The sequence below is a fragment of the Xyrauchen texanus genome, chromosome 24, assembly GCF_025860055.1.
Source record: "Xyrauchen texanus isolate HMW12.3.18 chromosome 24, RBS_HiC_50CHRs, whole genome shotgun sequence".
NCBI lineage: Eukaryota > Metazoa > Chordata > Actinopteri > Cypriniformes > Catostomidae > Xyrauchen > Xyrauchen texanus.
In genome coordinates, this window is record NC_068299.1 from 6,260,909 (window position 1) to 6,275,823 (window position 14,915).

At 36.8% G+C, this 14,915-nt stretch overlaps 1 protein-coding gene across 1 annotated transcript in view; it reads right to left on the reverse strand.

The window, feature by feature from the left end:
* The window catches only part of cdh23 (cadherin-related 23), a 326,796-nt gene that overhangs the window by 235,863 nt on the left and 76,018 nt on the right, over window positions 1-14,915 (reverse strand). Inside the window, 3 exon segments of the mRNA XM_052090034.1 lie at window positions 8,509-8,601; window positions 9,033-9,080; window positions 9,208-9,350. Coding sequence (XP_051945994.1) covers window positions 8,509-8,601; window positions 9,033-9,080; window positions 9,208-9,350 — 284 coding nt within the window.

The following is a 14,915-nucleotide window of genomic DNA, read 5'->3' on the forward strand; positions in this document are numbered from 1 at the left end:
GGAAAACGCAATTCCAGTGTGGATGTGAGGAGAAATCAATGCATTTTCAAACTAAAACATACTAGTGTGGACGTGGCCTTGATTACATTCTCTTTTTCTACACATTCTAAAGTGATGTTCATTTTTATTTAACCATCTAAACCATCTTAGAGGATGATATAAGATGCATTGGCAATATTTCTCAGTTTGTAGACATTCTGAAGTAGAGGGTTTTTCCTACATTGAATATCGGCTGCGAAGGCGAAGAAAATTTGTATTATATTTGTCTTGCTTTTGCCGCTTTATAAGTGAACATGACTTTCTATTGGAATACAATTGCACGTGGGGTGATTGAAGACTGGTTTCACATGCATGTTGCATGATCCACTGAGATTTACTTGTGCAAGTGATGCACTCTGATCCGTGGATCGATTCTCCTGTATCTCTGGAGCACGCAGGAGCATGCATCAACCAGGCTTCCGTTGACGTGGGAGCTCCGGTTAGAGGATAGCACAGAGCAGATCACATATGCGATTAAACTGCATAGGCTTCCTTCAAAATCGTGATGCAGATAACAAAACTTATGCAACCAAAATTTCCCTGAAAAGGGAAAGAGAAAACACCTGCACCAGCATCAATTACAAGACTTTTCACATCTACACATCAACGACCTTACTTAATATCAAAGTAAACAAACTGAATTTCTCATTACATCTGTGGCAGTTGTATTCGAAAAAATACGTTTTTAAATGTGTTCATGTAATAATTTTTTCATAACAAATAAACTGTTTATTTTTAATATAGACTAACTACCTAACCGCTGTAATGAGTAGTCAGACATGGTCTTTCTTGTGACTATAGCATTACAAATGCAACTGTTGAACAATAAGGGCAAGTACAGAAGAATATAAATCTGGACCTTTATACATTTTGAACAAAGATATGTGTAATATTGCAATGTATTTTCTGATGATGTTTGAGATTAGGAAACAAACTGGCCTGGAAATGGCTTCAGAAGTTTCTAGACTCAAATTAAATCCCAAATCATTAAGTTAGATCCAAAATCTGTTTATGAAGTAGGAAAAAAAATGTCCTCTCTAGACAAATATTCCCAAATCCGTTAAGTGGTTTACTCATGAATATTATATTTAGGCCTATAGAAATGACGTGTTAAGTTAAACTGATTTCCCACAACACAAAACTGAATTACAAAAACTATTGAATTCAGAGCTTTCTAAATGCGCACATGATAAAAAATAAATATTATTCATTATAAACATGAAATGCAAGTAAATACATAAAAAAAAAAAAAAAAAACTGCATCACTTATGTGAGGACTGTGTATGCCCACCACCACCAAAGACCATTTTTAACCCATAAAGGTTAAAAAACACCGAAGGGTACATCAACAGAATACACGCACAGGGATTGCACCTCGTATTTAGTGTCCTGCAGAGCCAAAAATCACCTGTTTACAATTCTGCATCATTCAAAGCACTTTGAAAAGTCATTGAGTTTCCAGAACAAAGCTGAAATCAGTACAGTATTTCTTAAAGGAAAAGTTAACCACCAAAATCTTCTTTCATCATTAACTCACACTTACAGTATGTTGTCTATCTGTTCACTATCTTGGAAGACAGCAAATCATATTTAATATTTTTGCAATAATTTTACTGTGCTTTCTGTTTTTCTTAACCACCCCACCCCATTCTAACTACCATAATGCAATTTATATCATGTTATTTTTTTTTAATTGCATCATATTTAAAAATCATGCAAGTATTTGGTGTACTTTATGCTTAACTACAAAAAAAATTGTAATGCATTACAAATAAAACTGTAATACTGTAATGAAAACCACCTTTGAGAATAATAGGTATTATAAAGTCTAATGAAAACAATGACACGAAAATAATGTTGCAATGCATATAATCATAATGGTTGTAAAACAATTATTTTCTTAAAGCAAAATCTATTTTATTATATTATTTATAGTTTTTTATGCAGGGAAATGTGGAATGAAATGTGACCTCCACATGTTTTTGTGAGATTCGCCTCTGTACTGTTACAGCCAAGAGAAATACACGAGCAGCATCTCACAGGATGATTCACTTTACCTAAAAGGTAAGAACATTTCAAACTGTACAATCCAAATCTCTGAGTTTTCTGGCCAAACATGGCGGTCCTCCTCTGTCCTCCTAAGTGCAGTGAGCTTAATCATCAAGCCTGGCTATACAAAAACATCTAAATACAGCTCTCTCATCCTCTCTCTCTGTCTCTCTCTCCCTGCACTTTTATTTTCTCAGAGTGACAGACTGAAATGAAAAAAAAGTGTGGCTTTGATGATTAGCTGTGTGAAGGAGTGTGGGATGTATAGACACACAATATAAACATTTGTGAGGTATGTGTGTGTGTGTGTGTGTGTGTGTGTGTGTGTATGTGTGAGCGTGTATTTATCACTTTGTGGGGACCAAATGTCCCCATAAGGATAGTAAAACCCAAAATTTTTGACCTTGTGGGGACATTTTGTCGGTCCCCATGAGGAAAACAGCTTATAAATCATACTAAATTATGTTTTTTGAAAATGTAAAAGTGCAGAATGTTTTCTGTGAGGGTTAGGTTTAGGGGTAGGGTTAGGTTTAGGGGATAGAATATAAAGTTTGTACAGTATAAAAACCATTATGTCTATGGAAAGTCCCCATAAAACATGGAAACACAACATGTGTGTGTGTGTGTGTGTGTGTGTGTGTGAGTGAGAGAGAGAGAGAGAGAGAGAATGAAAGGAAGAGAGAGAGAGAGAGAGAGAGAGAGAGAGAGAGAGAGAGAGAGAGAGTGAGTGAAAGGGAGAGAGAGAGCGAGAAAGGGAGTGAAAGGAAGAGAGAGAGAGAGAGAGAGAGAGAGAGAGAGAGAGAGAGAGAGAGAGAGAGTGAGTGAAAGGGAGAGAGAGTTGTCTATTTTGCTCTACCAAATTACCTCATGTCAAGGATTAGAGAAGGATGGCCCAGAGGGCTGATGGGGAAAGGAAAAAGGGAAGAGTTAGGAATCAGAAGAATGTGAATAGACAGAATAAGATGATGGGGGATATCTGCCCAAATATGGCCAAAAACAGAGAGACAACTACAACAAGCAGAATCTGAAAAAAGCACATATTTGGCCCTCCGTCTGATCATGACAGGGTTCGGGATCCAATGGCTCACGAGCCACAAGTGGCTCTTTGTTAAAAATCAAGTGGATCGCCGTGTCTCTCACCATTCACCAACACATGAACGTTTAAAACTTTCTAGAGATACTTTTCCAACAGAAAGTGAGGGTGTGATAGCAAAGCTTGAAGTCAAAGACACTGTTTTGATTTCCTTTCTCCCAAATTTTACAGCCTACTCCTGGTGAACAAGGTTTGAAATGAAGGTGACCTGTAAGACTTCTCGGAGAGATATATATCAAGAAATTAGACACAAAGACACACGTTTGATGAAACGTGATTATATTTTGAAGAACAGACAAAAGAAAAGCCGTCGATACGCATCTGATTTGATGTGTGTGCACGGTGAACTCTGAGTGCAATGAAAGCGCTTCTCCAACACACGAACATTCATAGAGTTCTGAGACTCGTTTCCCAATAACTATTGATGTTAGCTGTTAAGAGCATTTTCTACAAGTGATTTTATGAACGTTCTTTATTTTTATGTGCAACCAGGTGTGATATAGCACCCGCAATATGCGACGAGACCCAATCCAGTTTGCGAGTTCCTCTCCGAATGCATTTCATGCACGAGTAATTTTGCTCATCTACCCTCAAAAGTTGGGTGACCTGTGAGATGTCCTGGAGTGACACGTGACATGAAATGCTGACGTGTTTGAAGAAACACACTTTATTATATTTTTAAGAACAGACAAAAGAAAAGCCGTCAATGCTCCTTTCTGATACGGCGTGCAACGGGACCCTGTCTCGTGAAACAAGCGCATGTAAAGAGTTATCACTCCGTTAACTGAAAACTGTTTGCAAAAATAATGTAGTCTGAAAATGCTGCAAATGATCTCCGATCATCTCATGAGGTGCTGTGAGCTTAGTTCGCTCTTACACATTGTGAACGCAACTCCGTAGGTTCAGTAATATATATAGGTATCTTTGTATTAAATAAACAAAGACGAAAGTGATTAAATCATAAGGTAATACAAGACACGTTCACCTTGAACATAAAATTGAATTCTATTTTTTTTACCAAAACGGAATACAAACACATTCGATAAGAACACACATTTGGCAGCATTTTTTGGGAACACAAGAATTTTTTTAGGCTTATTTATTATGATGATTATTATAATTATCTTTACATTTATAATTGTCTTTGGTTCTTAAGTTGTATGCTAGTAATTTTCACCTGTTGCTGCATACTGATTCTTGCATGATGACAAATGGAGCCGGTGGAGACGGTAAATGTTTGGATTTGGGAGGTGCTTATAAATACGATTTTTGTATCGCTTTGTTATTGTATTGCTTTTTCGTTTCGTAAAATTTGAATTTAGAAATCCCTTGTTTTCATGTTTTTCGTGTTTCAATAAATTAATTACATTTTTAAAGCAAAATCAATAAAGCAAAAATATTCACCGACCTTGGGAATTTGCCATATAATCGGATTTTGATATTTAAAAAAATTAAGTAATATTATGAGACCCGCACAAACACGTGATTCAATCAATTCCATATTTCAACATGTTACCTATTAATATTTGCATATTTGTTTATTTTGAGTAGTCTATGGGCAGTATAAACATTTAATTTTATTGAAAAACTTGGATTATGATAATCATCTAGCAGTCTTATCATCAGATCACTTTACACAACCACAGCGGTGACTTTAACAATGCTCTGAGCAACGGCATAAAGCGGAGTTTAACAACACTCAGCAATGCGTGCAACAGCATTCAGCTGTCGTCATTTGGCACACAGATCTGGACAGGATTGCGCATGTTTACGTTTTTACGTTCAGTCACACAGCTTTACAAAATATGTACCAGCGCAGTTTAGGTACACGTTTAATCACGTCATATACTATAGATGTAAAATAGGCCATCACAGCAGTTTTTATAGAAGTGGTGTCTGCTCATATGCACAATTTTATTCAACAAGAGAAATTGATGAGGTGAAAAAAAAAATCACAAAAAAGTTTGATTTTATTCTCAATGCTTCACGTGTTAACTGGCATGTCTCATTTGTCCAGGGTCTGTAGTGCTCGTAAAAAGAGATAACATGTTATGTGTTATGTTATACATGAGCTATAGCAGTATGCTTCATTAATATACAAATTATTTCTGACAAAGCAGCATGTATAATTTTACATTTACATTTATGCATTTGGCAGACACTTTTATCCAAAGTGACTTACAGTGCATTTATTACAGGGATTCCCCCGGAGCAACCTGGAGTTAAGTGCCTTGCTCAAGGACACAATTGTGGTGGCTGTGGGGATCGAACAAGTGACCTTCTGATTAACAGTTATGTGCTTTAGACCACTATGCCAACACCACTCCATAATGGTCATTGTTTTATATAATTATATATTAAAAGGGTCAATTGTGTTGATCTGGCATTAGAGCATCAGTTTCTGTCACCGCGCTCGTGTTGCTCTCCATGAGCATTATGTTTTCAGCAAACTCCCTCTTTATAAGCCATTTCCTCTGGCTCCAGGTGCCAGGTAAAGTGGGTGGCAAGGAAAGTTATTCAGATAAGAGATGACTTGTCTTATTGGGGATATTTAACTGGACTTCTGCTTTTTCTGGTCTATTCATTCCGATGAATAGACCAGAAAAGACCAAAATTTCATTTTGAATGAAATTCAGATTTAAGCTGCAAATTCAACAGCGCTCTGATCCATGTTTGGATAATATACCATTCTTTTCATAATGATCAAGTACAATGCAGACTTCCTTCATTAAGTCAGGCAGGCATTCAGATCTTTTAGGTGCTTGGATCATCTGTCAGCAGCATGTCCGTCATCTAACTGTCTGCACCTAGAATGCATCAACAACAAGACTATAGGCTTTCTAATACACAACCTAAGGTTTTTAGATCTGGAATTTATACTTATTTTTGATGCATTTACATGACCTCATTTCGTCAGAAATATCCTTGGACATTTATGGTAGACTAAATGCGTGTGGGTAGATGAAATTTATCGTGGACTAAATGTGTGTTGCTCTGCTAATACTGATTTTAATTTTGGTTCCATGTCCTAATGAGTTTTCAAACATATGCATGCCGTGATGATACTCATCCCAAAGGAGAGAAGCCAGAAGTCTGGATCCTGGTTGCTGCCCTTCTCCGGTGTTTACCAGTCCTGATATCTGAGTTTATGACTTCATGCATGGGGTGGCTGTGGCTCAGGTGGTAGAGCGGGTTGTCCACTAACTGCAGAGTTGGTGGTTTGAAACCCGGCCCACACGACTCCACATGCCGAAGTGTCCTTGGGCAAGATGCTGAATCCCAAGTTGCCCCCAATGGCAGGCTGACAGCTCTACTGTCATTGGTGTGTGAATGGGTGAATGAGTCACAGTGTAAATCGCTTTGAATACTGCTAAGGTTAAAAAGGTGCTATATAAGTGCAGACCATTTACCATCACTTTGGAGCAGCAACTGAAGTTACAACAACTTCAAGCTCTTGGCCAATTTTCCTCTGTTGCATATTAAAAAAAAAAAAATATGTCATCCCAGAATTAAGGACATTTAGTCATTCAAGCAACAGATCTATCTGAGGCTTGGCTATCCTCCCTTAGGATATACGTTTTTTGATGGATCCATTTTAATTCTCTCTGAAAACTTTGTTGACATTGACTTGGCTCTAATTAACATATTTGAATAAGCAAATAAAGCAAATAAAGTTCTAACATTACTTTAATTGAACTCTGAGAAACTCTAAGAGAATTCTGGACCTAGAAATTAAGACTCTGGTCTTAAAACTCTGAAATATGCATGGTAGTGACCCTTCAGAAGCAAACTGGATAGCTAAATTCTTTTCTATAGTATGCAAATATTTATATTCAAACTCCAGTTTTTAACTCCCTAGCTCTTTGCTGCAAGGATGTATGCTTCCCCAATCTGATTTATCTTATCAGTTCTCTTTAGCTACTGTTCATGAATGTTGCCTACATATACAGCTGCCTTGTACTGCTCAGATTGTATGCCTTTCCAGTTAGTTCTCAATTACTCAAAGGCCACATGTACCCCTATAATATTCAAGGTTTTGTGCTTAGTTAAATTGGTAGTCGCTAACATCATCTGGGGATCCAGCATTAATCAAATTGGGTTACAGATGCATATATATCTGCTCTTCAAGTGTCAATTACAGTATCTCATATAGGTCTGGTCGCATCATGTCACAATCATATATATTTGTTTACATGCCTTGCCACTGCAATAGTAGACATGTCTGTCCCTTCCTTTTGCATATAACTACTCAAATGTTGAATAGCAGTTTATGATGCTTAATGGGCCAATGTGAAGCTCAATGTTTAGTCCGAGTGATCAGGAACACAGTCTCGGCTCGTTTGGATGCGAGAGCCTATTCAAGAGTGACATGCTTGTGCCCCACCATAAGTTCAATGTAAATGTATTATCAAAACATCACCATTTCAATGCCAAGTTAATTATCTGCATTACGACTGATCAGTCCTACATATTTATAAGACATGCTGCTTTGTTTTGTCTGTTCAGGTAATGGCGACATGTTGTTGCCGTAAGCTCCTATCTGGCCGAGTTTGGCAATATGCTCTTGCCCTAAGCTCCTATCCAGCCAGGTTTTGGCAACATGCTGTTGCCGTAACTATTGTCATGCTTGTTGTTTAAAAGTTGTTTGAGCTCCGCTCGTTTTCCCCAGAAGAATTTATACAGTGTTTGTAAATATGAATTCAGAATCGCATCACTTTGATATCTCAACATTTATCATTCAGCATTCACAGACATGGATTTGATACAGCATCACTTGAGATGCAACACTCCCAGAACAGAATGATTCCGTCAACACCAACAGACTGCTTTAATTTTCTATAAGTGAATAAAAGTATTCATTCAATTATTCAACTCAAGTATCCATTTGATGAAAGTGGTCCAAAATGAATAATGCCTTTAAGAGTCAACATGTAACCTACGCTGACACTGTGTACTTACTAAACATTCCTGGCCTTACTGCACATAATTCATTAGTGCATGTTACTGCAAATAAAATAAAAAAACATAAATAAAATAAAAAAGGTTTTCTGTGTATCATAATCATTTGACAAAATTGAATAACTCTGAAAAAACGTTCCTTTTTGGCTGATACCACAAATTCCTCTTACTTTTTCAGCCCCTCCCTATTGGTACATTATAGGCCCAGTTTTCTAATCAATGATCAATGAGCTTATCAATTCCAAATACTGTCCTGCCCTACATTTTGTATGATTGGATATCCTGTCCAACTCAAAACATCTCATTACAGGAGCAAAATGGGTTGCAAATGGTGTTTCATAAGAAGTGAAGAATGTGTTGTTTATTACCTCTGGTATTGAAACAGCATAGGGCTGGTTGTGAAATGTTGGAGCATTGTCATTTACATCTCCAATCTGTATGTTCACCGTATCCTTGACAACCTAAAAGTGAAATTAAATTAAATCAAAAGATGGGCAAAACTTTTTTTCAACATTCTAATATTTTAACATTGAATAGCATTGATGAAACTTTATTATTATTTTTTTTATTTATTTTAGTTAATATTTATATATTTCATATTTTTCAGAAAAATCTGACAAAATCTCACTTGGAATCCCTAGGAATTTCCTCAAAGCTAAAAACGATTCAGACATTTATTTAAGATGTTTTTTAATCTAAAAATGCAAAAAGCATGCTTAGGGTTAGTTGTACTTCAAGGTCTGAAAGTCCTGAAAGTTTAAAATAAGTTTGACAGTGAAAAAGTTAAAAGTTCAAAGGTTTTATGGGCCTTACAAACATACAGACAGATAGACGGATGGATGGATGGACAGACAGACAGACAAACAGACAGATACAAATGCAATGTACTTACTCCTTGACTGTCACTGACAGAGAATTCCACCTGCATCTCTGACTTGGTCTGAACAGACAAAAACACAAACAAACAAACAAACAAGCAGCCACATCGTCTCAATAATGTCAGCTTCAGTGGTGCACCAGTGGTGCAGTCATTCATTCTTTCATCCTTTAAAGATTATTCTACACACCTCCCTGTCAAGAGGCTGTCTCAGCCACACCACCCCTGTCGTCTCCTGCACAGCGAAGTAGCGCATGGACTCTTCCCCGACCACACCGAAAATCAATGGCTCTCCATCTGGATCGACCGCCTGTAGCTGAGTAATAGATGTACCTGTATACACACACGCACATAGAGAGACAATATTATATTACATAAAATAAACCATGGTTTTCTCTCATTCCCTAACCTCAGAGTAAACAACAATTAGCCACTCTGAGCTCTATATACATCATACACACGGACTCTGTGTGTGTATGTGTTCAGTAACAGGTGTGTGTTTATGAAGACACCTGGTGTGGGGGTCCCTGTGGTGACAGTGCCAGACATCTAATGCTGCAAATCCTACGTTAATGAGAAAGACCAACAAAGAGATCAGCTAGAATCCCTTCCACAGTCATAGCTCACATACACATTATTTCATATGCATACAAAAGCACTCACATTCATATATAATAGAGGTGGAACCAAACAGTTTAGTTTTCTGACTAAAGCATGCTTTGGGCTTGTCAACTAGCTGTGGATCATGTGATATCTTTTAAGTGTGTTTTACAGTATATGGCGATAGGAGGAGGAAAATTGTTCATGCCACAAACTGAATCCAAGTGTATTTGTAAGTCTTTATTTTTAGCCCTAATCTGACTGGACTAGTTTTCATTAGTTATCCCCAAGAATACACATACATTTACATTGAGATTGTAATCCTGTACAAATCAAACACGTGTGTTTTTCTTGCAAAACCTCAGTAAAAATTACTTTGTCTGTAATTTTAGTATATTATGTTTAAGGTATTTTTTTAATACCGCAACTAAAGCAGAATTTCTTGCTGCACGGCCGGATGCACATTTATTATGGATGTAGACAGTTTTGCAAACGTTTTGAGTAAAATAAAAGTTGTCAGTTCAAGTCCTGCTGGCAACCTATCCAATGTAAAAAGAGAATTAAACCAAAAGGGAAAGCCATTGTAGTCGCAGCGTAGGCAACTATCCTCACCTGTAATACATTCCTTAACTAAATAATATACATGATGTTAGACTGATTTATCACCCAATTTTCTGGAATACATCCAGTGATATGCTATTTCTAGATAAAGTGATACCGGTCATCTGGTACATTGAGACATATTTATCCTTTTATCCCACTAAAAGTAAGCTAATAAAGTCATTTTAATTCAAGTTAACATTTCATGTTATTTTATTGGCAAGTAGCCGTGTAATAAGCAAGATGAGCAGTCAGACAGTCTTTTTCTCGATATAAATACCAACAGAACTGGAGGTTGAATTCAGCGATTTCTGGAGACTCTGTGGTCTCCTCCTCCTCACATGATAATGTGATTTCAACTCATATGAATTTAATTATTAACTAGGTAAGTATCCATGAAATAAGCACAAGAATGTACAGTCAGTAGGCTTTTAGGTCAAAATAAAATCATATAGGTGTTCCACTGACTTACTGTCGGGATTTATTTAGTCTTATGACAAGGCTTTCTGGCATTCTTGATTCTGATCGGTCAATGGCGCCATCTGGTGGTCTAATATTTCTCAGTAACAACCGCACATCAATGTATCAGACAACTCATCTGGGTATTGGGAGGCATCTTTCCTGCACCTTGGATCACTGTGAGATCTCTACAAGTAAGCTAGTTAAAAAATTCAACACAAATCAATGCTTCATGTCCATTTCTTTATAATTTGGCAAGTAGTCTTGTAATAAGAAGCATATTGGGCAGTCAGACATTCATTAATTTCTAAATAAACACCCACAGAACTCCAATGCCATCCGGAAGGTGGATTTCAGCTTTTCAGTGATTTATTACTTCTCACATAATTACATAATTTCAATGCAAATCAATCATTTATGTTCATGTATTTATTTATTTGATAGTAATAATAAGCAGTGTAATAAGCAGGATAATGTACAGTCAGCTGGTTGTTATCGCAAAATAAACCCCTTCAGGTTGATACAAGACCTGTCCTGATCACCCTGTTGGAGTTTATTTTGGATAATAACCGGCTGACTGTACATTATCCCTTACATAATTAATAATATGCAATCCTTAAGTCTAAATTATTTCAATAGGTTTTGTTATACAGAACTTAACTACAAAGATCCCAGTCCTGAATCAGTACATACAGATATCCTCCTTATTTATAACTCAAAAGTCAATAAGAAAAGTAAACCAGCAATGCTTTGGTATGGTAACCTGTAACAAAATAGGCTGTTATGTGAATATGAAAAAAGTGACACCGGAGCATTTTGCGTTCACAAAGCCTGTTATAATCACGGTGGTCTTCTAAGGTGCTCTGAGTTTGTTTAAACCACTCTGACCCCTAAAACTAACCAGGTCCCATCCAGAGGCAAACTATAATATAACTATCAGTTTTCTGGTCCATTCTAAAATAGAAGCAGCATGAATCTGACAGTGGAAAAATGCAAGTGTTTCTCAACATCAGACTGCTGATTCTGCACACAACGTGATGAGTTATTTACATAAGATAAACATTTACTAGCCAACCAGTCGATTAGTAAAAATTAGTAGTTGTGCAAACTCTGCGATTCACAAAAAAAACCATTAACAATATGGGGTGCGTCATTACACAATAGGCAAACAGAAGCACTAATAGAAGCACCTCTGTCATATCCAGACAAATCCAGCAACCACAAAGGTCAACAACTTAAGCCAAACTTGCACACACTCACACACCAACATTTTTATTAATACACAATACTGTGTGAAAGAGAGGTGAAAACACCACTAATTAATGGAAAGATTTATGAACTGTTCTCTGTTTATAATGAGATTTATGCAAATTCTGCTGCTTTCAGTCTGAGTAATAATTTGGTTGAAGACGGTGCAAATAATGCATTTTACGTTACACTCATTAATAATAAAGTCTTCCACCTTTCTTTCTAGTCCTCTCCCTCTCTCCCTCTCTCCCTCTCTCTGGATGGATTGATTCATCCTGTGTGGTCAGGAGAGTCAATGTTGCTAACAAATGGCTGTTTTGAGTCAGTGTTGTGTCTCCGAGCACATGGGGATTGTGGTTTGCATTGAGGAGGAGAGTAAAAATGAGGGTGGATGGCTCAGTGACCGTTTGGGAACTCTCTACATAGCCAGCAATGTCATTAAAGGAAGATTACGGGTTCAATGCAAGTTAAGCTCAATCGACAGCATTTGTGGTATAATGTTGATTACCACAAAAATGTATATTGACTGGTCCCTACTTTTCTTTAAAAAAGCAAATATCGAGGTTAAAGTGAGGCACTTACAATGGAAGTGAATGGGGCACATTTTTGGAGAGTTTAAAAGCAGAAATGTGGTGTTTATATTATAAAAGCACTTTAATTCTACTGTTAAAACTGTTGAGTCTGTATGTCTTATTTGAGCTGATAAATTGTTTTAGGGCTTGTTGATATTATATTGTCATTGTTACAAAGTTGTACAATTTTCAAATATTTAAAAAATAATTTTATCACTCTAAAATCATGTTAACACAGATATTGTTTTAATTTAATTTTTTTGGCTATACTTATGTATTTTAACATTAAAAAATTAGCCCCTATTGTAAGTGCCTCACAGCCACCCAGATCTTTGCTTTTTTTTAAGAAAAGGAGGGGCAAGTCAAAATAATTTTTTTTGGTAATCAATATTATGCCACAAATGCTGTCGATTGAGCTTAACTTGTATTGAATGCATTTTCATTTGACTTTTCCGCTTATCGTCCACACTAGAATGTCATTTTCATCCACCGAGTGTTTCAAAAATGCTCTGAAAAATAAATCCACAGGAGACTCGACTCGAGACAGAGTTTGACATTAGCATGTTGCTAAGCAAACAACAAGATGCACTAATACACACAAAATGCACAGCACACACAAGATTTGACTATTACTTATCAATCCTTTTCAGTTTTCTTCATGTTCCATAATGGGACAAATTTGATACTGCCTTAAAATTTAAATACTGTAGGTATTAGAACGCAAAATAATGATTCAGAACTTCTTTCATGCCTACTTTATGATGCTTAAAATGACGACTTCATATGCAGCTCACTAGGTTTTGGAACAGGGCGAATATTTGTTTTGGAGTGTGCGTGTGTTTATAAGTGAGTGTAAACGTGTGTGTCAGTGACACTCTCACTCTCTCTCTCTCTGCCTGCTCCTCTCTGGCCTGGGCTGATAGATGATGCTATTTAGGCCTCAGTGAGGCCAGTATTATGCTTATGACTGATACACTGCACATTAACACACCCCACAGCCGTGAAGAAGTGACAAGATCAATGTGCCTCTGGGCTCATCTATCTCTTTCTCTCTCTGTCACAGGCCCGATTCAGTCAGTGCGAAGAATGTTTTATTTCACAAAATGTAACTCATGTTGATGGCACAACACTGGTCAAACCACACAAACAAATTTGAATAAGTCCGCCACACTAGATGACATTGGATCTTATTTAAATGGAAACATCAAAATTGCAACTCAATGCAATGTACAATGTAGCTATGTTCCAAATCAAAATGAGCTGCCTAGATTGGCAGCAATTTAAGACATCATACTGTGATTGCACTCCTGATGCAAAGGCTGTTTCAAAAGATAGAAATCCTAATATGCAGCTCCCATGTTTTGAATGTAGGGCCCTATGATTTCTGCAATGCGGAATACGCAGACTGAATCCAGCCATAAAAGCAAAATTAACTATAAAATGCTAAATGTCATGGAATTTGACCTATTTACTTTAAAATGAATGTATGAGTACACAATTAATCAAATTAAAATTGTGATATGTCATAGTGTGATTATTAAACCACAAAAGACTGTGTGACAGTGCAGAGGGCGGGGCCGGGTGGTGATGCTACACACCCAGTCCCTTATCAGGCTAATCAAGCCTCTGACAGGGATAAAGGCCGACTGCGGAAGGTGGTGCAAGGGAGAGAGAGATCGTTTATGTCAGCTGACCGGCGTGTGTGTTTTTGTGTCTTTTGTTTAAGTTTTTCATTAAAATATTATTTATATTGTCAAGCCAGTTCTCGCCTCCTCCTCTCCCGTCAATTCCCTTTATAGTCTGATATTTAAATAAATATAGAGTTCTGCATGTGCTGCGCACTTCAAAATGATTGTGTGAAGCCGGCTGCTCATACACCAATAACACCTAATCATGAACATAATGCACTCGCTCTGTGTGTGTATTAGATGACAGCGATTAGCACGCTTATTTACTTTAAAGTGTGCAACACATGCAGATTTTATATTTATTTAACTAAATCGTTGCATTTTACAGTTAAATAAGCACATTAGGCCAAATAGCAAACTGCTCATCTGGATGTATGAAGTTGTTGTCAAACATATTCAAACTGAAAGGGCTTCTATTGGTTTTCTGCAAAAATATATGCTCAATATACTGTATCCAGATGTTTGTGATCAAAGAAATTGCAAAAGAAATACAATAGTATTGTATGGTAAAATTTTATATTCAATATAATAACAATAATAATAATAATTTTAATGTCAAATGTGTCTCCTGTGCAAAGGGCTATTGGAATGTTGAGTGGGGAAATCACAAAGCAGAGCACTGTGTATTTTAGACAACATTGTCAATTAAAAAATATCATTTAGAGATACCAAGAACTGTTATATTTGTTGCGCTTAATGGAGGTCTTTGACTGTTGCACTGCGTCTCACTG